At 33.7% G+C, this 23,467-nt stretch overlaps 4 protein-coding genes across 5 annotated transcripts; 1 reads left to right on the top strand and 3 right to left on the bottom strand.

Moving 5' to 3' along the window:
* Positions 1 to 212: 212 nt before the first annotated feature.
* On the bottom strand, positions 213 to 945 carry LOC120173599 (calcium-binding protein KIC-like). The gene is made up of 2 exons (XM_039180699.1): positions 384 to 945; positions 213 to 347 (listed from the first exon to the last, which is right to left on the bottom strand). Exon 1 carries the CDS (start codon positions 835 to 837, stop codon positions 457 to 459), a length of 381 nt encoding a protein of 126 aa, XP_039036630.1. The 5' UTR covers positions 838 to 945; the 3' UTR covers positions 213 to 347; positions 384 to 456.
* Positions 946 to 6,493: 5,548 nt separating this feature from the next.
* Positions 6,494 to 8,114, bottom strand: LOC120173603 (dof zinc finger protein DOF3.7-like). 2 transcript variants are annotated; one of them, XM_039180702.1, is made up of 2 exons: positions 7,899 to 8,114; positions 6,494 to 7,568 (listed from the first exon to the last, which is right to left on the bottom strand). In XM_039180702.1, exons 1-2 carry the CDS (start codon positions 7,920 to 7,922, stop codon positions 6,753 to 6,755), a joined length of 840 nt encoding a protein of 279 aa, XP_039036633.1. In that variant the 5' UTR covers positions 7,923 to 8,114; the 3' UTR covers positions 6,494 to 6,752. The 2 variants fall into 2 exon arrangements, with proteins under 2 accessions (XP_039036633.1, XP_039036634.1); XM_039180703.1 differs by lacking the exon at positions 7,899 to 8,114 and adding an exon at positions 7,653 to 7,783 and having other exon boundaries at positions 6,494 to 7,619.
* Positions 8,115 to 13,637: 5,523 nt separating this feature from the next.
* On the top strand, positions 13,638 to 14,678 carry LOC120173602 (myb-related protein 308-like). Its single transcript, XM_039180701.1, has 2 exons — positions 13,638 to 13,877; positions 13,968 to 14,678. Exons 1-2 carry the CDS (start codon positions 13,745 to 13,747, stop codon positions 14,675 to 14,677), a joined length of 843 nt encoding a protein of 280 aa, XP_039036632.1. The 5' UTR covers positions 13,638 to 13,744; the 3' UTR covers position 14,678.
* A 6,709-nt stretch (positions 14,679 to 21,387) lies between these two features.
* Positions 21,388 to 23,064, bottom strand: LOC120173604 (uncharacterized protein At4g00950-like). The gene is made up of 2 exons (XM_039180705.1): positions 22,345 to 23,064; positions 21,388 to 21,665 (listed from the first exon to the last, which is right to left on the bottom strand). Exons 1-2 carry the CDS (start codon positions 22,942 to 22,944, stop codon positions 21,582 to 21,584), a joined length of 684 nt encoding a protein of 227 aa, XP_039036636.1. The 5' UTR covers positions 22,945 to 23,064; the 3' UTR covers positions 21,388 to 21,581.
* Between the last annotated feature and the right edge of the window lie 403 nt (positions 23,065 to 23,467).

Here is a 23,467-nt window from a genome sequence, read left to right as displayed (position 1 = left end):
CTCTATGCCTAGCTGTCAATATGTCCTTTTGTAGAGAATGAATTGGCATTCTCTTTTCTTTCTCATCATATGTTAAATAGGACCATTTAGCTTTAGATCAAACCGCAACTAATAGTAACACTCGATTGTAAATTTCAGTCCTAGTTGAGATTCATGTTCTGATAGTTTTAGTATATACTTGATAACCTATTATTCGTGTTAATATATGGTGGTTTGGATAAAATAATATTTGTTTGATTCTTTATCTTCTGTAGCAGTTTAGCTAATCAGTAGGATGACTTTGTACTTGAAAATACTTGTGAAAAACATGTAATGTAAACATGGAAATATTTGTCTGCAGGCCTTGGGTCTCTGTTGCAACCATTAATCGTTTCATAATCATTAGTACAATAAGATGAATATAACATCTTAGTGCTCCAATTTCACACCTTAAAAAACAAAAGAAGATAAAAAAGATCAAGCTGAGGATTTCTTTAGCTCTTGAACGATAGCTTTCTCGAGCCACGACTCAGCGTCGTTCATCATTCCAGGGCTAAGTCTCACCATCAGGATGCAGAATTCGGTCTGGTTCAGTGCCCCATCTCCATCAAGATCACCTTCTCTGATCATATCTTGTGCTTCATCTTTGCTCATCCCTTCCATGCCTAAAAGTGCAGCGTTCATCCTTAGACTCTCAGGCGTTATCAACCCTGTGTTCTGATCAGCTAGAAGATGAAACCCTCCACATAATTCGGACACAAAAGCTTCCAAGTCCAGCTTCTCAGCCATTAGCGGTAACAAATCCTCATACTCGTATGTCGTCGTCATAACTCCTCCCTTAATTCCCTCGTTTTCCATTACGACGGGAGGCCGAAACAAGCTAAGGGAAAAAAACAATACAGAGGGACAAAGATAGGTCGGGGTGAGCAGTGTGGACTTTACACCAAATTGGATGGGGTTAAATAAAGAACTAGCGTAATCTTTATGAGCATCGCAGAGTTTCTTAGCTTTCTCACACAAAGCATTTGATGGGATGATGTGACATTGGAGATCATATTGTTCCAAAGCCAATGCAATAATCAAGCGTCTAGGATCGATTTCGTCACCCTTCTCATAAAATAATGGACGCTTCGATTGTATAGGATGGGAATATTCTTTGTATTTAACACTCATTGATATAATATTATTATCTCCATCAAAATTCAAGAGAGAGTTTCTCGGAAGGTTCCTATGTGGGGGACGGCATCTGGTGTATACAAGTTAATCCTTTTCACATAATGGATTTGCTTAAATTGTCCAGTGTTGCCTTCCTATGAAATTTCCTAGTCCTACCCCCCTCTCCTCAATTAAGATGATTTGATGGATTATATATATGGATTTAGACTACATTTACTTTAATTATTTCATATTTTACAGTAGTAATGTTTGATATGATTATAATTTCTCCTGCAGTTATTAATTTGAAATTTGAAATTATTTTATAATTTTCTATTTGTGTATTTTAATGGTGTTTAATTCGTTAATTATTGAAATAATTCACTTAGAGTACGTGTGTTTTACTGTAATTGAATTTTCAGAAAACGTTTTTCTTTGTTTTTCAGAGTTTGTTTGGCAGAAAATAAATTGATCAATGTAATTCATTTTCGTAGTTAATAGAATTTTCTTTATATTTATTGAGAAATGATTTACAATTTTATTTTTCATAAATTATATAAGAATTTTAGTATTAAAGAATTATTGGATGATATTGAACTCTCATGAAACAAATCCTTTATAGAGTTTTTTTTTTGGAATAGTATGTGGTTATTACAAGGTATTATCTATTCATAATAACGCTCACATACTTACAAGCTTACTTGAACTTAAAACCTTAGGAGAGAACAATACTCTTTCACATAGGATATTTTAGCACCTAGTGATGCACATGGTATTACACAAATCTCACCGAGCCTACACCCGTATGAGGATTGTGGGATATGGCCGCACTACACAAAAAGGGGAATGTTAGAAGTCAAGTCTAACGATCAACTTGTTCTCCAATCTCTAAAGTTTTTATGTCAATTTTGCTTGGAACAAGTTGTGGTCTCGTGTTACCTCCAAAGGTAAAATACATTTTTTTTCTGGCAATGTATTTGTAATTTTGTTCCGGTTCATTGCCGCCTTGTCGAAAAGGGTGTAATTTGAATGTGGTGTGTTGTAGATGTGAAGCTGATGAGAACATAGGTCACGTTCTTCTACACTGTGAAGTTGCAGTTTCCGTTTGACATCACTTTGGACTTGTTTTAGCACAAGATTCAGTTGCAGGTTTTATTCTGGCTATCCAGGATATGGGCAACTTTGATACTCCTGATAAGGTTATGGTCGTATCTTGGAGCTAGTGGTGTCACCGAAATTTCTGTATTTGGATGAATATTAATTCAACTGCAGCTAGAATCACTGAATTTGGGAGGAAAAATTGCAGAAAGATCAGTGTGTATCTTCTTTTCAAAGATCTCTAAAAATATATAAAGACAATATTTTTCATCATATCAGCAACGTGTCGAGGTGTAGTTGGTTATCACGTCAGGTCTCCGGTTTGAGTCTGGGCGACGCCAGTTGCAGTTACTTATTTTGTGTGTGTGTTATTGATCACCTTAGTGCATCTGACTCGGCGCTTGTAGGTCGAAGACGCTTATGTTCTATTCCAGCAACCACTGTGTCCGATATTGCTGCCTCTGCTGTTGTTGTTTCTTGCAAAATTGATTTTGGTGTCTCGATTGAAGAAGACTCTCTCAACCATTTAAGGTGGAATCCTCTTACCAAGAATGGGACATTTTGTGGGAGAAAGTCATGCATATGGAGGTCAAGTGGCAGCAGGAAAAGTGTTTGTGGAATGCAAAGTATATTTCCCATTCTTTCGTACTTTGATATGCTTATTTTGGCGATGTGGTTGATGGAAGAAACTCACCGCGAGTGAGTTTGGAGGAGTTGCATAGATCTATTGACTTGTCAACCGGTAATCATGAAGCAGATCTTGCAGCTGGAATTGCATTAACTACGGCATGCTTGGGGCAGCGGCTTGGGAACTTGTACTGCAATGTCGATAAACTAGGGAATTCCCCAAGCTGCATAAAGAGTGTTATTTACATTTTTTTAAAGAAAAAAATTAAAATATAATTAAAGGCGTTTATTGATATGCCTGTTCTCTCCATCTTCGGTTGCTCTCCTGGCATGGCTTGGACCATCGTTAATCTCGCCCAATTCCACGCACGTTTCATTTCTTCGCTTTTTCAACTATCTCATAGTATTGGATGTTCAATTGGGTTTCTTGCTATGCCTGCAAAATTCCCTCTTTTGTTTTTGAATTTTAGGCTTGTTGAAATTTGATTAGTATGGTGTTCAATTGCGCTTATTGATGGGGAACAAGGAAATCAGGGGATTTTCTATTGAACAATGTCATTACGCTCTGAAAATCTGCTTTGAGTTGAGCTATAGGCTGTCATATAGTTGTAGTCTCAACTCCCATACAACAGAAACTAAGCTTTTTGCTTTCGAAATTTTTGTCCATAATGATCGGATTGTCTATTTTCAGGTCGCATACCACTTCTTTCACTGGAAGAAAGGAACCCCATTTGCTGATGATCAAGGATTTTACAATAGCTTGACTTGGTGGGGCAGGTAGACAACGGAAAGCAGCTAACACGGAACAGAAAGTTTTTAACCGTTGTCCCTGTTGTGCTGTATGCCCTATATTATGTTTTACAGTTTTTCTGAGTCTTGCTGCTGATGTTCTGTATCTCTGTATTTATGTCTGTCTGTATGTATTCATTCTCGAGCATTGGATGTTGATTATTGGGCCTTTTTTTGTGTTTCCATAATCGGGTTAACGAACTATACGTATGGCTAGGGAAACAATGCGTTAAGTTTTACAGTTTTTCTGTATCTTGCTGATATGCATGTGTTTGTTCTCGAGCATTGGATGTTGATTATTGGGCCTTTTACTGCGTTTCCTTAATTGGGGTAACGAACTATATGGATGGCTAGGGAAACAATGAGTTATATTTTACAGTTTTTCTGTATCTTGCTGATCATGTTCTGTATATATGTATGCATGTGTTTGTTCTCGAGCATTGGATGTTGATTATTGAGCCTTCTATTATGTTTCCCTAATCGGGGTAACGAACTATACGGATGGCTAGGGAAACAATGAGTAAATAAGCATGGATACCCCACCGATAATGTAGCGCATACTCATGTCATAGTATCACAACTGGGTTCTATAAATGACGATGGCGTTTCTCATGTAATTTTTGCTTAGTCTTCTCACATTCATCAAATCTTTATTCCTGTTGCCTTGCTTTTAACGAAGAGCAAGTATGTATATGTGCAAACGGTTATCTATGTTCTCTTTTGCATTCTACTAATTGTTATTGATTGGACTTGTATACAACATTTTGCGTACTTAATTTTAGCATTCCTTGACTCGCCACTCACATGGTTATGTTAATAAAAATATCAATTTGATGCATTGATCTCTTAACACTATTAGATCAGTACCAACGTTTTGCATGTTCATTTGGAGAAATATTAAACTCTGTGCAGATTTTCGTTGTCTTGTCTGGAGATGTCCGATTAACAACCAAAGAGAATAGTTCGATAGATAATAGCAATTAGCAACCACTATTCATCCTAATTCTCTTGCTGCTTTTGTTATCCTGGAGATGTCCCTCTTACATTCCGTCACTGCCTCCATGTCATGAGTTCATGCACAATTCGTGATTTTTCATTTGCTGCGTCGGGCATTTGATCACCGTGTTTCTTCTTTTCCTTTTTCGTTTCTATGACAAATACCTGATAGCCTCGCATACAACAGACTATCAACATCCTATCCTCTTCCTGAACACGCTAGCAGTGATTGTGCTCGTCCTTGCCAAGTTCCCCAACATGCACAAGGTCCGGATATTCGGAATCAATGCAGATAGGTGAGTCAGCCTCCCCTGTCCTAGAGCACGTGGTCTTGCCGGCTATAAAGCCATATACAGCTCCTTTACCTCTGTTAAAATAGAAACACATCTTTGTATAGGATATTTTGAAAGTTTAATAGATGTGTTCTTTTCATTTTGAAGCTTCCTTAGATCATGAATTGTATGCTCAATATCATTAAGCTCTTTGTTTAATTTTATTTTATAGTTAATTGTATTAGACCTCTCTAAATTATGGGTCGAATTCCTGAACGCTAAATTTTAAAACATTCTAATTGAATCCTTAAACTGAAGTATTGCTTTAATCAGATTCTTCTGTAAGCTGATATTTAACGTCAAAACTGATGCTTATGTCAATGGAAAGACTTGATTTGTATTATACTGTAATTGGTTATATGATACGGTCGATTGAAAGGATATAGAGAGAGAGTAGATAATTATGATTTATGGTTGCTGTACGATTTAAAATTCAGAAGAATTAAGGGCATACAACTGCTTCCTTGTTGGTTAAAAAGAATATACAGGTACCATATAAATATAAGTTATAAACTGGTCTAATTCTAAATTATATCCCTCTACTTTAATAAAACTATAAAGTTAATCCTTTAGTATATATTTTTTTTCAAAATTTGAACCTCGTGTTTTATAAAAAAAAAAACTAAAAACTTAGTCCGATTAAGAATATTTTTAAACTTTGCAGTTAAATCACTAAATGAATAATAAACAATTCAAAAAAGTGTATGCAACAATATATCAGCAGTTTACCAGAAATCAACAATTCATGTATTTATCAACAACTTAGTAATTTTCATAAAGTATAAGAACAAAATTATGATAAATTAAAATGTAAGGATTAACTTGTCGATTTTTATAAGGAAAAGAGATGAAAATCAATTAGAGCTTTATATATTGTAGAAAAATAATGTTGTAGTGGTCTTCACCCCCAGCCATAGACTTTGAATGTGATGAGCTAGTTAAAGAAGAGACGTGATTCCAAACAAAAACTGCATAAAAGTAAATGGAGAGGGATAGGATAGAGACCCTAATTTAATGGACAAAGATTCGGGTAATGATAAAGACAACACAAATTCAAGCAAAGAAGGGATTGACTTATGGGGATGGAATGTTTCTGTACCAGATTTAAGTGTGGGGCACCATCTTTGTCTTAATTTTCAAACCCCTTTTTTATTAAAATAAAAGAGTGCTTGTAATGTTATGGGGCTAAGATCTGCCATTGAAATGGATTATTAGGTAAGGTTTATAGTTGGAGCAGGTAAACCCGTTCTCTTTTCTGAAAGAATCGAACTCCAAGGGCGGCCACCCTTCACTACTTTCACCCTAACATACGTGAAAAGACAATCAACGATAATAATTGGCATTAAGATTTCAGGATTCAATTAGGGTTTATCAAATGGTATGTTTAGAAACTCCATATCTTGTATGCAAAGTACAAACTTCATCTCTCTTTTACGTTCCACATACGGCACGCTTTCATTAATGCAATATTTCTGATAGAAGAATCCATGGAAACAATTCTAGATTCACATAAAGGATAAAACATAGAAACTCTCATGAAAAGCAAAACCCCAAATTCGATCCGATCTGCTTTTTACACTGTTCATAGGAGAGATAGGAGATTGAAAAGCAAAGAAAACCACCATCATTATATATATATGTATCCTACGATAATGATCTGTTAGTTCTAGACAACTTTTAACAAGTAATGATCAAATCAACCATCTGAAAAAACAAGAGAGAGAAAAATTAAGGAAAACTCAGTTCCTTGATCCTTCCTCTTCTTCTTCATTTCTTTTACCATGATCCTCCACCTAACACTCCATTATTATTCCAATATCCAGCTGAATTGCTTGGTTCCTTGTTTTGATCATCAACTTCATTAGAGCTTGAAATTGGTTTCATTTCTCCAAAAGGGAAGAAAACCCTTCCACCATTATTCTCTTGACCACCATGGAGCACGCCAGACCTATTCACAGCTCCATCGATCGGAAAACTGAGTGTAGGTTTATAGTCTTGTATGGAAAACTTCGTAGAGTAAAGTGTAGCCGAGTTTTGGGTCGGCGCCGGAACGAAAGAATTCAACCCCTTTGATGATGCCATCCCGGCCCTAAGGAGATCCATAGCCGAAGGCGAGTAGTAGCTTTGCTGGTCATTATAATGAGATAAACCCAAACCATGATGAGTCTCTTGCATAGCCGGGAAAGTCAGGTTAAGGTCCTGGCCTTTGTGGGCTGGTGGCTTAGGGTTTTGAGACGACAACAAGTGTGGGAAACTCGTCGGGTTTAGATCTGGTACTTTGGCTGAAGTCGATGATGACGACGAGGTGGATATCGTAGTCGATCTTTTGTTCTTCCTCGAACCACCGCCAACCGGCACATTTCTTAAAGACCCACCTTCGGTCCAGTACCTCCTGCAAGTCTTGCAGAAGTATCTTGGCTGCGTGAGGCTATAATTGTTGTAGTAACAAAACTTGGTGTTTGTGGAGTTGCACCTCGGGCAATTCAATTGCTCCGGTGGCCCTGTTTTTCTCTCTAGATCTGGCCCTCCCTTTGTGCACGTGTTGGGCACCGTCTCCTCCATGGGCTTCACCATGCCAATACCCCGAAAGCCCTTTTGACACATGAAGAAAAGACCGAGAAAGCAATCATTTCACCAGCAACACAAAACAATATCAGCTAGAAAATAATAATAACAAACAAAACCTTTCTTCATCTCTTTAAAAGATGGGGAAAATGAAAAAGTGCAGGCTTTTGGGTGTTGGAAGAACAAGACTAAAGTTCAACACACAACGAAGGACTGATCTTTGAACAATGATATTAAGAGAAACACTTGCACCCTCTCCATGAACAAAAGAAAAAGTATTGTCTCAAAAAAAGAACGTGGAAATTGATTTTTATTAGGCTCTAAAAAGCAAGAAAAAGAAAGGAAAAATCCACCTACCTGTGAAAATTTATGAGCATCCATTAAGTTGAGAAGATAAAAAGAAAAGAAAAGAAACTCTGATGACTTCACAGAGAGAGAGCTCCTTTGTTTGTCTGCAACTGATGATCTCTTTTAGAGCAAGAAAGCATGTTTTTAGACTGTTTCTATGGTAGCTTTATGTGTTGGCTTTGCACTTTATGAATGATGCAGAGAGAGGGTTTGTTTTGAGTTTTGACCACTCATATCGTTTAATTATGGACATTCAAATCCTGTTTTGATTTTATAATCAGCTGCCAATGTGTGGGTGGAATTATGACTCTGCCCTTTCAGGGTTTTCTCCTCTCTTTTTTTACCTCATAAATCTAAACACTTTTTTTTCTCGACTTTTTTTACCGAAATATTTACATGTCAGTTACTCTCTCCACAAATATTATCGATCTAGCACTGAAATATTTCCTTGATCTAATACCTTCGTGGGATTATGTCCGAGCTAGTGCCACGTAAAGGGAAGACACGGATCATCATCTGCACCTTCGCAGGATTCTAACACGTACGGAAGACTCGAATCATGCCATTATGCATGTTAAATTATTTGTATTATATTATTACCCGAGCCTGAAAACTTGGCTTTTAAACGCTCTCCTCTTCTATAAATAACATCCCCTCTGAATGCAAACATCATCACACCAAAATTACTTGTTTATTCTCACTTCTATCAATTCCTTGTATAAAACTAAGTAGATTTTGTTATTTTTTTTATAAGATAAAATTATTTTTTGATTATATTATATTTAATTATTTAAACAAAGTTTATTTTATTAATTATTTTATATTATTTTTTGCGGTTATGATATTAGAAAGCAGTATCATACCTCGAGATATTTTTCCGATACGATAACAATATGAAATTGTGTTATTTAAATTATTGTGAAATTTTTAAATTTATTGGATTAGTTTATATTTTAATTCATATATTATTTATTTATTTAAGCGTATTTCAACTATTGTTTTTGTATATATAAGACTCTCAATCTTTCAAACTCTCAAAATGACGCATATTTCAGCTATTGTTTACTATGAGGACAGTCTTATAGTAATTCCAACATGAACCTTCCTTGAAATTTTAGTGTTCCGCATATGTATACGACATTTGTTGAAGTGCCCAAACAACTTAGAGTGATGTTTCTCTTAAAGGATATTCTAACATAATGATTTGATGCGAAGACGACGCCGATTCCATCTTTCCGGATTTCTCAATCATAATAAACAATAGCTGAAATACGCGTCATTTTGAGAATTTGAAAGATTGAGAGTCTTATATCTGCAAAAACAATAGTTGAAATAGCCTAATTAAATAAATAGTATATTAATTAAAATATAAACTAATCCAAAAAAATTAAAAATTTTCACAATAATTTAAATAACACAATTTGATATAGTTATTGTATCCGTAAAATGTCTCGAGGTATGATCCTGCTTTCTAATTTCATAACCGTAAAAAATAATATAAAATAATTAGTAAAATAAAATTTGTTCAAATAATTAAATATAAAATAAATATAATATAATCAAAAATAATTTTATCTTATAAAGACAATAACAAAATCTATTTAGCTTGATACAAGGAATTGATAGAAGTGAGAATAAATAAATAATTTTAGTGTGGTGATGATTGCATTCAGATGTGATGTTATTTATAGGGGGAGTAGGAGCATTTAAAAGTTAAGTTTTCAAGTTTGGGTAATAATAGAGTACCAATAATTCAATGTGCATAATGGAAGACGCAGATCATCAGAACCCCACCATCTGCGTCTTCCTCTTATATTGTTCCAGGTCAGACAGAATCCCACGAAGACGCAGATGGCGATCCGTTCTTTATTACCATCGTGTTAGGAAAGATGTTAGATTAATAATATTTAGAGAGAGTATACCTGATAATTAATTATTAAGTCTAAGGGTGATATTTTTGATAAAAAAACGCCCTTTTTCTCTCATTCCCTCTTTCCTTTTCTTTTTTGTTTTATTTTCTAAATTATCCTCCTTCCTAAGCCAAAAACACACTATATTACACGCATTTTTATAATGTCTTTTACTTACATGATTGTAAGATTACAAGAGTTTGATTATAAAATAAATTATATATGTTAATGATCATTAGTCGAGTCGAATAATGACGATAATATATATATATATATATTGTATGTAATTATTTAATTAATATATATTTAAAAAGGTATATTAAACACTTGAAAGAATTTATACTTAAACAACAATAGATTTAATAACTTACTGCTAAACATGTTAATTTTCAATTATCTAAGATAAATTCTAAACTTGATCATACCTGGGTATTGAACTCTATCAGTTGTCTTATGAAATACTCGGGATCCCAACATTAAAGATTATCTTTAATTATTGTATTAACATAGGTCTAATCAAAGTCGATATTTGTATCTAACAACTTAAAATTAATATGTTTGACCACGAGTTTATCAAATCTCACATTATGTTTAGATATGAGATTTTGTAAATGTATAAACATAACATTTTAACCATACATTTATTAAATAAATGAATACAAGATTTATACACATACATTCTCGTTGTTTAATTCGTACTTGTGTAAATATGTGTCTTTGACATATTTGTATGTGCTTATTTTTTGGATAAACAAACAATATAAAAAACATTTCCAAGTATAATATATACCAAAATTCATATAAAAAAAAGAGGTTTTGTAATAAATATAAAAAAAAATAGGAGAATGGACCACAAGATGAGAAAATTGATCATAGTTTATACACCAGTGGTGTTAACTTGTCAAAAAGATGATCTTCACTGGTTCTACTTTTTCATGTGATCTTGAAATTAGTTCCTTCTGTTTGCTTGCAGTTGAAGTTATACATGTTTCACCCATTTCTCGGTCAACATTTTCTATTTTATATGAATCATCAATAAAATTTATTAAAATCTCTATTATTTTAGATAACTTTCTAATAAAATTACGAAGAATCAACGTCAATTGCTATCCTTCTCTAAGATTAAGTTGTTAACAAATGAAAATAATATTTTATAATAAAAACTAAACATTTAGCATTATGTCCGGAACGAGATGATTTCAACCTTCAGCTGCTTTAAGAAAGGAGGAGAAAAAGGGTAAAATTCAAAAGAAGGGTGGTTTTAAAGAACAGAATTGAGAGGGGAGCCGACAGGAGCCGACAAAAGGATACTTGGGACCCAGATAATGCGATATAGGTCATAGGATGAAGAAGATAGGTTGTTTTTTTTTATTATTCTTTTTAAATGGTTGATGAGGGTGACATATTTGGCTTCAAATTATTCGAAAACAGCCAAAGGCTCAGAATCTCAGTGCCTCTTCTAGTTTGGTTACACCCAATTGAACTCCGAAACCGCCTTGCATTTTCCTCCCTCCTTTCGCCTTAATGCTTCTGCTTTATGCTTTGACACCACTAATCAACCATTCTACTCGAACATCCCGATTATCTTTATTTAATCTATGCTTAATATTTAATACTTTCAGTTAATTATATCTAATATATTAAATTATTAATTAAATTCCATCGATAGTATCTTCCTCCCATCACTGATATCATTTTGTTTGCTTCAAACGTCGACCTACGTTCATCATCCATCATTCTATTTTATGAAAATTAAAATATCATTTCTATTAATAATACTGTTAAACATTACTATTAAATGATCAACTTAAATTTTACTATTCCATCATTTATATAATCATTTTTATTTTATTTTTTAAAATAAGCAAATTAGATACGAATTATTATGCTATTGACATAAGAATCAGGTTAAAGATTTTCAAGGACTTGAGCCTGATTCTGTTACTTTCAATTTGGGCCCATGTTTAAGACCTCCCCTATGTTTTCGTATTCCAAAAATACTGCTTTTGTACTAATTTTATGAGGTTTATTTAATTAAAAATGACGCCATTAGATTAAATATAAAGTTGTATTTTCAAATTATATAGGTTACAAAATTCATTAAATGGTTTTAGTGACCAAAGGAAATGTTGTTCTCTCTGGAGGTCATGGATTCAAGTAGTTAGGGGTGTGCAATTTCGAATATCAAATCAGATATGATCTGAAAATTCAGATATCTGAATTTTTGGATACCTAAAATAGTGATCCATGCACATCTGAAATTTTAGGATATCTGAATTTTCGGATCAAATATACGGATATCTCAATCCAAATATAAAATTAAATTTTATATTTTGTGACTTAATATAACTTCTTCAATACATCTACTAAATTATATATATATATATATATATATATATATATATATATATATATATATATGTATGTATAATAATTAAATATCTTAACTCTTATTGGGCTAGAGTTTTAATAGGTTAGTGGGTTATTCATTTAATGGACTAAAGGCTATCTAAAATCTAAATACCTTATTTTTTTAGATTTTCGGATAATCCGAAATTAGAATTTATCCGATCCAATTATTCGAATTTTTTAGATATTCGATTGGAATTATTTGAAATAAAAAGCAGATCATATATCTAAATTTTCGGATAGGATCATAGATCATGTCGATTGGATCAGATCTTTTTGCACAACCCTACAAGCAATTGTATCTATAGGGTGTGTGCATTACCAAATAGTTAATAATGTTTCAAACAAATACTACTCTGTAATATTTTATTTAAACTAAAATTGACATGAAATGACCAAGTTGGAAGAATTATTAGAGTGAATAGTGAATTTCAAAACTTATAAGAGGCATAAAGTTAAATTTTACAACAAACTTTCTAATTTCGATACGTTATAATCTAAAACTTTTATAATTTCATGGGCTAAAGTAATAATTTACCAAATCAAGGGGGACAATGCCCCTCCTAGCTATCGGAGCCGATCCGTTTACATGGCGTGTTCATATCCTCTTTGCTTGGCCACTATGATTGTTGGTGTTATATATATAAAGTGGATGGCAAAATCATCAGGCCAACAACGCAGGTAGAATAATTAATTAGTAAAATAAACACCTTCAAATTTATTTTAGGATCTAGACCATTTATTATAAAATATATTATAAAAATGAAATTTATCATACAAAATGAATCAAAATTATATAAAACTCGTCACATCTACGTGACTAGTTCCAAGCTCGTCATCTCTAAGTGACAAGTTTTACGTGTACGGTAATAAATAATCTAGACCTCAAAATAATTTTCCACTCATCTCATTTTCTAAAAAAAAAATCCCAGTCTGTATTATTTGCATGATTTTACAAAAGAGGATAAATTATTCAAAATTTATGATAAAAGTCTTCATATTTTTTGTACATTAGGATTCAGATTCTCTATTTTAATTGTCAGAAATTTAATTTATTAAATTCTGAGGTTTACAAATTAAAATCTAATTATTAATATCATCAGTATTATTTTGTTATATTTAGAAATAAAAATAAATCAATTAATCATAAATATTTATTTTTATTTAATTATTAATATTTAATCTATTTATTAATCAATTTAAATAAAATATTATAAAATACGTTATAAAAACAACCTTTTCAATCTAATTTATTATAATATTAGAATCCCAACCTACAAACTTTCTTTTTAAGAACAATTAATTGAGAAAAACTTTGAGCATATTTGAACATGTGAAGTTTCTTTATAAAATTTTGGTGAGTAACATAAATATTGGCGTGTTTTTAACGGTTTTAAAAAGGCCTAACCCGAAGCTTTCGAAATCGTGCTCCTTATAGCATCGTCTCTAACGCATCTCTCTGGTTTTCTTTGTGTTTCTCTCATCTGTCTCAATGTTTGAACAGTAAGCGAAACAACAAAAAAATAATACAGAGAGATGGGTAGAGCTCCTTGTTGTTCTAAAGTAGGGTTGCATAGAGGTCCATGGACTCCCAGGGAAGACACATTGCTCGTCAAGTACATTCAAGCTCACGGTGAAGGTCACTGGAGATCCCTCCCTAAGAAAGCAGGTACCAAATCTTCATGGTTGCGAGTTCGTTTGAGTTGATTCAAGTACTCAGTGTTTCGTATGATCGAGTTTGTTTGAGTTTAATTTGCAGGGCTACTTAGGTGTGGAAAGAGTTGCAGGCTGAGATGGATGAACTATCTAAGACCAGATATTAAGAGAGGTAATATAACACCCGATGAGGATGATCTCATCGTCAGACTGCATTCTCTTCTCGGAAACCGCTGGTCTCTCATCGCCGGACGGCTCCCTGGTCGAACCGATAACGAGATTAAAAACTACTGGAACACCCATCTCAGCAAACGTCTTTTAAGCCAAGGGACCGATCCCAACACCCACAAGAAACTACCAGACCCGGTCGTGGTTGAAGTTCAACTGGTGAGGAAGCGAAAGAAAACCATCTGCAGCAGCAGCAAACCAAAAAAAACAGCCGAACCAGAAAAACACAAAATCCATCTTCCGAAACCCATTCGAGTTACAGCTTCGGTTCAGTGTACCAACACATTCACCACTGTGTCTTCGAGCCAAGGAGGAGGAGAGGTACTGCAAGCTCCCTGGACCGAATATGTCAATGCTGACGAAAACGGGACAGGGTTTTTATCTGGTTATGATAATAATGATGATCGTGATCATATCAACGGCTCAGATTTCGAGTGTCAGTCTCTTCATCATCATCATCAAGTATATGGTACCGAAGATGATACCAATTCTCTGGACAAGCTTTACGAAGAGTATCTGCAGATTCTGAAGACAAATGAAGATCAAGTGCAGATGGATTCTTTTGCAGAATCATTACCGATATGATGATTCCGAGAAATGGACAAAAAATAGTACGATGTCGTTGTGTTTAATTACGTCGTGTCCATGTATGTAAAATGACATTAAGTGTTTTAATGTTCATCAAATAAAGTTGGTTGACGTTGAATATTAGCTTTCACGTGCTAATCTTCTAGGTAGTTGTGTTTTGTGCAAGTATATTTGATATAGTATCTATGGATATAAATTAGGGATCGGCATTGCACCCGAACTCGACGGTTCCTATTCGATCGGATCGGGTCGGATTTTTTTTTAAAAAAAATAGCTTCGGGTCGGGTCGGGTCGGGTTCGAGTTTAGGGTGAAAATACCTGACCCGACCCCGACCTGAGAAAAATATAATTTTACTTTATATATTTAGGAATAATTACAATAATACCCCTCTATATATTATTTTTTTCAATTAAATTATTGTTGTTATTGAATAAAAAATAATATTTTATTATTATTTCGGGTCGGGTCGGATCGAATTCAGATTTTATCTCAAAAAATCGGGTCAAATATATATATTTCGGGTCGGGTCGAATCAGTGAATGACGTAAAATTTTCGGGTCGAACCCGACCCATGCCGATCCCTAATATCAATAAATATATTTTATTGTTGGATTAATGAGCTGTCCAAGGCAATGCTGGTACATTAGGAGTGGAGTGTTGAAGTCACTTTATTGAGCAGACAGGGATATGTGGGTGCTACTATCATATAAATGTTCACAACCGGCAAGTTAGGAGAATTCTGGGAAATGAATAATGAAACTTATCAATTGGTCAAAACTATAAGATGGTGAATACACAAGTGACTTGTTGTTTATTAATGGTTTCATCATTCAGCCATTTGCCTGCTTTTGTTTTTTTAATGAGAATCTGTGTCTTTACATCTATGGTTTCTTCCTAGCATTTAAGTCTTTAGGGAAAGTTTATCTTGCGTTTGTTGTAGGACCAACATACTTATATGACCCTAACATTACACAATATATACATAATTATATATATATATATACACACACACATTGTCATGATGCACTGTTGGACAGTGTCAAGTTGTCCTCTTCGAATACATGCATGTTTTGAGAACAAGGATAGAATTGGGATCGAATATTAAGAGGATCCAATTAGTGAACTTCAAAAATATAATAAACTTAATATTTGATGAACAAAATCTAATTTATTTATTATTTTAAAGTATACAAAACTAAATTTCTATTAAACTAAAAAAAATAATTTTAAAAAAAATGTAAGTGGATTTCCTGAAAACGGAGCCCATTCATAAATAAATATTTATTATTTAAATAGATTAAAGAAGCATTAGCGTACTAAATATAACATTGGTTCTTTAAATTGGCCATCAATGCAATTAATTACTTGATTACTACTGTGCACGTACTTTTTATCATATAATATTGATTTACGTATTGAAATACAACAGCACTGGCCAATATGCTGTTGAAACTCCAAAGTTAAAGTTTAGTTTTGCAGAAAAGAACTCTGAAAAGGCAGTTTAATGGAGGAAGCAATAATTTTAATCCAGAAAGGTTATAAAGTGGTTTTAGGGTTTATAAAAGATTGACTCTCAATTAATTCCCAAAATAAATTCCTTTGTTAAAGGCTTGTTGTGTTTTGAGATTATTAAAACAAAACCAAAAACAAGTGAAGTAAACCATAAACAAAACAAATATATACTCATAAGATAAAGATTATTAGAAAAAATTATCCTTAATTTAAAAGTTTTAATCTCAGGTAATTCAATGATTCAAAGAACATGTAAAAGTTTTTAAAGTTACATTATGTTGAATTCTAACACTATGCACGGACAGGCCGAAAGGGAAACCGGCTGCGCCTTTGAAAATTTTAAGTTCTCATGTAATTTACGTATTTTCTTTATATTTTTATTGATAATTTGTTTTCGTCCTCTAAAATTTTGTAAATTAGCCTCTAACATAAAATCATACGTGCAGGGAATATATTATTAATTTACTATCTCATTTCTTTAATCATCGATCTATCACAATAGACATCATACTAAACGTCAACAATTTTATAATATTGAGAAAATAAATTCTCAATTTCAATTCAAGAAAAGGAGAAGAAAAACATTCTCGTGAAGGGAATTCTTTAAAAAAAAAGGAAAAGAAATTATAAATAACACATTCCCTTTCCTTGCAAGTAACAATTATGCCCAGAACGAATTAAACGACAAGACATGTTTGAAAATTAATCTATGTACATATATGTGTCTTGGTAGATAATATGAACAAAAAGGTAACGTTAATGTGAAAGCTATGCTTATGAGTTTTAGAGAACAAATTGATTCACACCCTATTATTGAGGTACAAGGGAACATTACTTCAATGGCAAAGAAATCAACATCCATCTTTATTAATATTTATTTTATATTTATGTGATGTAAGTTTCATTATTCCACTTATTTTAATCGTAAAATTTTAGTTAAAATTATTAATTTATTTATCTATTTTATACATCTTATGAAATTTATATTTAAAATTCACAGCACCAAAATATATAAATAAATATTTTTATATAGATAGTATATTTGTTGTGATGTGAATTTCAATCTTTAAAAACACGTTTAACGGAATTTATACAACAATCTCAGTGGTAAAAATAAGTATTATTTTCTTTAAAAGTTTAGAATTTAAATAGATACGTATCAGTGACACATCTAAAAATTAAAAAATGAGGGTCTAAAATTTTAATACCCTATTATAAAAAAAATTTGGATACGCAAATTTTCTTATTTTTTTTTCTATTCCTATTAACAAATTAAACTAAATTTAACACTTTTCTCAAAATAATGGGTGTGCAATGGCTCCCCTAAGAAGCCATGTACATCCGCCCCTGCTACGTATGCATGATACATGTACACTGTCAATAGTTAAAAAAAGGGACTTTCTTAATTAAATAATCAAAATTACTTGAAAATTTGTACAGACCATTAAAATTATTTTGAAGTGCCGACACATAGTTTATATATATAGCTAGAAATACATCCAACTTTCTCCTGCAGAATTGCAGCTTCATTGTTCTTTATATTTTGAGAGAAGTGAGCTGCTTGACAGTGGAACTGCTGGGGTTGAAAAGTACGTAAACTAGTATTTAATATCATAAAGTAAACTATACATATTTCTTAACTAGCATTATAATTATATTAACATTATAAGTCAACGGTATTCCTCATTATTGGTAAATCTCATTCCCTCCGAGATGACGCTGTTTAATAGTATTGCAATCAAGCTAAGAGCTGGGGTTAATCGCTGTTAAGTTGTCTCATAGTTTATTAATACTAATGGGGTTTTATCATTAATGCTTTGATAAACATCAAGTTCGAGTCTTATAAGAAGTTTTATCTAAACAATAATTTGTAAGAATTGTTGTTAATTCTTTGTGAAAGAGGTTGGTATAGCAGTTTGAAAAGTTTAGGCCTAGGAGGAGTGGTGATTTCTTGCTTGGATCCCCCCATTCCTTATTCCATTGAAGAACAGAAAATAAATAAACTCTGTGCATCAGACTTAAATTTGGGCTAGAAAGGATGACACTTGCACATGGGGTTATTTTTATATCTAGTAATTTTGTTAGGTCAATTCATATACAATCAATAGTAAATGAATCCATATTGCTAGCTATCCATTGGTGTAATTTCGTCCGGATTGATGTAACGAGAAATGAATTTACCGTTGTGACGAGATGATCTATTATCTCAAAAATAATTGCTGATGTAATAAAAAATGGACATCGTCTCTAAAATTAACATATTACCTTTCAGATTCTTACCGTCGAAATAAAGAAGTTGGAACTCAAAGTTGTGCTAAAAGGAGTCCATGTGATAAAAAAAGATAACATCAATTCGCTTCGTTTCATTTCATTCAACTGCAATGGCCTCTACCAGCACCGGGGCAGATGTGCAGGAGGATGGGGTCCAGTTCTTTCCCATTTTCGACGGCGCCTAATACCCATGACTGGTAATAATACTTCATGGCGCAACAATCAAATTAATATGTAATTAGCATGAATATAGAACTGACAAAGATCTCAAAGTCGAGTATCATATCTGGATTGTGTGCAACAAATCGAATTACGGCCCATCCTCCTAGCGGAACTCCAACTGTGTCTATATAAGGTGGATCGATTAAGTTAAAGATTAAAGTTCCCGGTACCATATCCGACGATGTAGAAACTGTAGCAGTGAAGATGGATCGCGGTGACTGTGCTAATGTCTTGGAAGATATATTGTACCCTGCTTCCGAATTTGACTACTTTGGCCACTGATGGTCTGTGTGTTATTAGGAGCAGTATTTGGTGCCCCATTGGCAAAGTAAGAATTGAAGCGGTGCACCAGGAAAGTCCACTGTGAACTGACCGGCCAATCTTCATGCAGAAAGCTTCCAGAATAGAAATAGTAGGCTTTACGACGCTTATATTTGTTCATGGAAGCTGCAAATGTCCCATTGTTCATGCCTTGGCAATTCTTGTATCCTATAGGACATTGATTAAAATTAATAAAATCAAAGTAAACAGAGTGAATGCACAACTTACATATAATACAGGGATTGAGGACAACAATTGACCAAATAAATAACGATATCGAAATTCTTTCGGTTACCCGACCGGAACTGGATTTCACCAATTTTGATTTAATTCGTGATTTCCTAAAAATTGTATCACCCGTTTTAAATTTCTGGGCTTTCATCAAAGATCAGAGAGTCTCTCGTCGAAGAAAAGTTGATAAAAAGGCAGGAAAATCCGATTTAAGATATGGCGGTGATGCAGAAACTGAAGATATTCGTAGTGCAAGAGCCAGTTGTGGCTGCTTCTTGCCTCATCGCTGGTTTTGGTTAGCTTTATTCCTCCTTTTTTTTTTATCTTCAATCTAATAATCAATTATCAAAAGCATTTCACAAAATTTTACCTTTTTTCAATGGGTGGCTTTTTCAGCCATTGACGCTGATCTCCAGTTCTAGGTTGTGAGTATTTAAAGATTTGGAATTAGGAGAAACATAGGAATTTTTTTTAGGGGATCCGGAATCATCTACGCATCTAGTTTAAACTTTAAAGCTGTTATCGTTTTATTGAGTGAAATTCAATTCACAAACTATCATCCAATGTATGGCTTATACATATATATTCTGATGCCAAGGATTTTAGATCTTAGAATGATGCATAAAGTAGGTACATTCTATGGCTTAAATCCCTGTGGTTGATGCATAAAGAATGGTGGTATTGCAAAAGGCAGTTCTTGGGATAACACACATTGGGATCATCACAATTAGGCAATGAGTCTCTGAATTCAAATAAGATTGCTTCTGGTGTTGCTTGTACGAGTCTCTCTTGAAGAGAGAAGAATAATGTTGTGTTTCATAAATAACTAAAAGAGATTGGTGTTTGAATTTCAGTTTGTTTCAGCATTTGTGTGGAGATTGGTACTTTCCTTCTTCTTCTTTCTCTATTTTTGTTGTGTGCGTACACTGTTGTAAAAATATGCAGGTCTCTTCCTACCAGCTATTGTAAGGCCCACTTGATTCCTTAGATTCATCAAAGCAAGTCCCTCAACCTACTCTAAGAAATGTATGAATTGCTAGAATCCTTTTGACAGGCTTTATTTGTTTAATTCTTTTTGTTTTGGGTTATCTTACCAGTTTTAAATTGCGATAGACATGTCATAAGAGAGAAGTTATGAGATTGTTTTCTGTGTCAAAGGAATAATATTCAATCGAGTTCCTAGTTACTGTTTTTCCCCTTTTGACATGGCAAATCTCTAATCCATGCATGCAGTTTGAAATCTAGGTGTGCCAAGGAGGGTTGTTTTCAGTATATTGTCCTTATTTTTAACTTGTTCTACTTGGATCACAAAGTTGCTATTAGTGCTTGTTACCGTTATTTTGGTTGAAAGTATATACCCTTTCTCATCTAGAAATTAGAGCGGATTTTTATCATCGAAAGGGAGAATATAGGCTATAATACAAGACCCTGAGAAAACTTCTTGCTTAGTTCGTTGCATATAAGATGGTTATTATAATTCTTGTTTATCTGAAATGTTCATTGCTTATTCTGGTTTGGATTGGCATGTTGGAGTTGTCATGCCTACGAACTAGACTGTCGACATTAGATCATTCTTGTGTACTCCAAAATTCTTTCAAATTTGGATGTCGAAATTCTGGCTACTGCTAAAATGATCCACGAATACTCTCCTGATAAATTTCACAGCCTTAGTTATGCTTCCGGTGTTCTATATTTATGTTCTCATTTTAACAGATTGATGTGCTCCATTGTTGCAGGTGGTTGCAGGTGTGACTGGTAAAAAGTAGGGTTGATATGATTTACCAATTGAAAAGAGGCAAAATTTGATTTAGCTCGTAACCAGAGCAACAAAATAAGCTAGACTTCTAATTGAGGAACCATTTAAAGAGTGAATTGTGCCTTCAACCTCCTGTTTAGAATGAGCATTAGAGTGCTACTTGTGGTTTATTTTCAGCAGTTGAGATTTACTCCAAGCATGGATAATTCTTTTCAGGGTGGAATATAACACCTTTTTTTCTTTCCTGGAAATAAAGTTCAACTGTACTTTGATTTTCATAATTGAATATGCTAGTAGTAGTAATTCGGTAATACACGTTTGTTTGGGTCGAGTGGTAAGAAATTCGATATTCGCGCACGGAGAAAATGGGCATTACAAACTTACCACTGTCCATGATATGATGGCCTGTCTCAACGTTTATTGCTACTAATACATATAGGCCAACGTAGTCGTGAAATACTTTTACATGCAGGAGTTTATAATTGCAGCAATACCCATATATGCAACCAAATAAACTTAGCTATATATATTACATTTGATTAGTCATTTTCATTCACAGGAAAAATATATAAAATCGGATTGGGATTTTAAAAATCAGCCCCCATATACCTATCCTTCTTTTCCGTCTTGCTCCACGGAACCACTTGCTTTAAGCCTTCATAGATACTTGCCTGTCGTGTTCCACGCAACAAATCAAACAACTTTCCAGGATGAATAATTAGAACAAATCAGTAAAACGGTCTTATTGACCAATGGGCAGGGACTTGAATGAAAAATATACAGAATGAATATGTTTGTTAATTTCTCTATTAAATTATGAATTTAATGCAAAATTATTATAAGAAAAGAAAATAAATTGGACCATAGGAACGAAAGGATGAGTTATTATGTATTCCTTGAGAAAATATCGAAGTGACTAATTGTGGAATTAGTCTCTCTGTTATGTTAAATCAATGATATATTCTTTCTAACTTGACATAATTTAGTCATTGCACTTGTATAATGTTGTTATTAGATCCAAATTTATAATAGGAAAATGATGATCTGGATAATTCTTCTTTGTGTATGAATCACAGTATCTAAGTACAGACTAAAATGTAGAGCCTTTTCCTATCAAATATTTAATGTTGTTGTATTTCCAAGTCCTCGGGTTTAAGAGCTTGGTTAATCTGAAATCAAACTCTTGGTGGTACAGCCATCATTTGGAAATATAGATCAAAGTTTGTCAAATTAGAGGGATTAAATCCTGAAATTTTAATGAATTAGAGGGAGTAGAACCCTAAATATACCTAACAAAGCAGCATACCCGTCGAAGAACTCAAAAAAAGAGAGAGAGAGAGAGAGAGATACCCAGAAATGGGATTTGGAATGAGGGAGACTGCCCCTCTTTCTCATCCTGCTCATACTAACGTTACTGTATTCTTCTCCTTTATCTCCATACGACGGGAACACATAATTCTTCCCTCCAACATCGCTTCTCCTCCGAGAACCAAGAAACCCTTTGTTCCTTCTCTTGCTAAGAACCATCGCACCATCATCGTCGTTCTCAGAGTCAGGGCTAAAGCTACCGGCACGAAACGACCCGCCGTAACGCTCACTTTTCACCATTCTAAAAGAAGAAGACAGAAGCCTACCCCTACTCACGTAAGGAACATCCAAGACCGTGGTGGGCGAGTTCAGTTTGTTCTTCTTCTTATTGGCTTCCTGCACTAGCAGCAACCTGGGGGGTAGTTCCAGACACTTGCGAGCAAAGTCTTCAGAAAAAGGAGTGATCGTGGTGCAAGGCTTGGGCTTTCCCGGTTCTTCTTCCCACCCGAACGGGACCGATGCCGAGGCCCGTAACGGTGGGGTTAACGTCCCTGGTCTTTCCGGTGACACCACCACGTGTGCATGTGGAGATGAAAACAATGGTAGCCTTGATGACTGTTTCTCTGCTGACTCGAATCCCATGGTTTGGTTGCTTTCGGAAAGTGGATACTATTGTTATATATGGAAAGGAGTGGGGAAATGTTTTTAACGTACGGGAAGGGTAGAGGAAGAAGAAGCTCTTCTTCTCAACTTGAACCGTAAGTTACAAAAACACTTGATATAAGCTTTACAAATTAATGGAAAGAAAAGAGGGCACCATTTGTATTTTTTTATTATTATGTCAATTTTTTTTCATAAACTAAATTTTAAGATTATTTTATCAACATATTATAAATTATTTATAAGACTCGAATCTGAATATTTTATTTAAACAAATATTCTCTTATAATATATATAATTATTCATTTAAAATACACCAAATATTCATGGTTAGTTTGTTACCCCCAATCATACAAGCAATAAAGTTGGAAAACATACATAGATGGCGTACCCCTTTAGAATATCTTTCACTAAAGGTACCTAATCTTTCCGACTTTGAATTGAAAATAAAAGGTGAAGCAGATACCACAAGGTTTTAATTCACATGCCGAACCAATTTCTGTAT

Source organism: Hibiscus syriacus, unplaced genomic scaffold, assembly GCF_006381635.1.
Source record: "Hibiscus syriacus cultivar Baekdansim isolate YM2019G1 unplaced genomic scaffold, ASM638163v2 tig00111981_pilon, whole genome shotgun sequence".
Taxonomy (NCBI): Eukaryota; Viridiplantae; Streptophyta; class Magnoliopsida; order Malvales; family Malvaceae; genus Hibiscus; species Hibiscus syriacus.
This window is presented reverse-complemented; position numbering and strand designations above follow the sequence as displayed.

Coding starts and splice junctions, on each gene's coding strand:
- LOC120173604 (XM_039180705.1), bottom strand. CDS start 22,944: ATGGGATTCGAGTCAGCAGAGAAACAGTCATCAAGGCTACCATTGTTT. Junction 21,666..22,344: donor ATTCCAAATCCCATTTCTGG/GTATCTCTCTCT, acceptor GGAACACGACAG/GCAAGTATCTATGAAGGCTT.
- LOC120173602 (XM_039180701.1), top strand. CDS start 13,745: ATGGGTAGAGCTCCTTGTTGTTCTAAAGTAGGGTTGCATAGAGGTCCA. Junction 13,878..13,967: donor ATCCCTCCCTAAGAAAGCAG/GTACCAAATCTT, acceptor TTTAATTTGCAG/GGCTACTTAGGTGTGGAAAG.
- LOC120173599 (XM_039180699.1), bottom strand. CDS start 837: ATGGAAAACGAGGGAATTAAGGGAGGAGTTATGACGACGACATACGAG.
- LOC120173603 (XM_039180702.1), bottom strand. CDS start 7,922: ATGGATGCTCATAAATTTTCACAG. Junction 7,569..7,898: donor ATGCTCATAAATTTTCACAG/GTAGGTGGATTT, acceptor ATGTGTCAAAAG/GGCTTTCGGGGTATTGGCAT.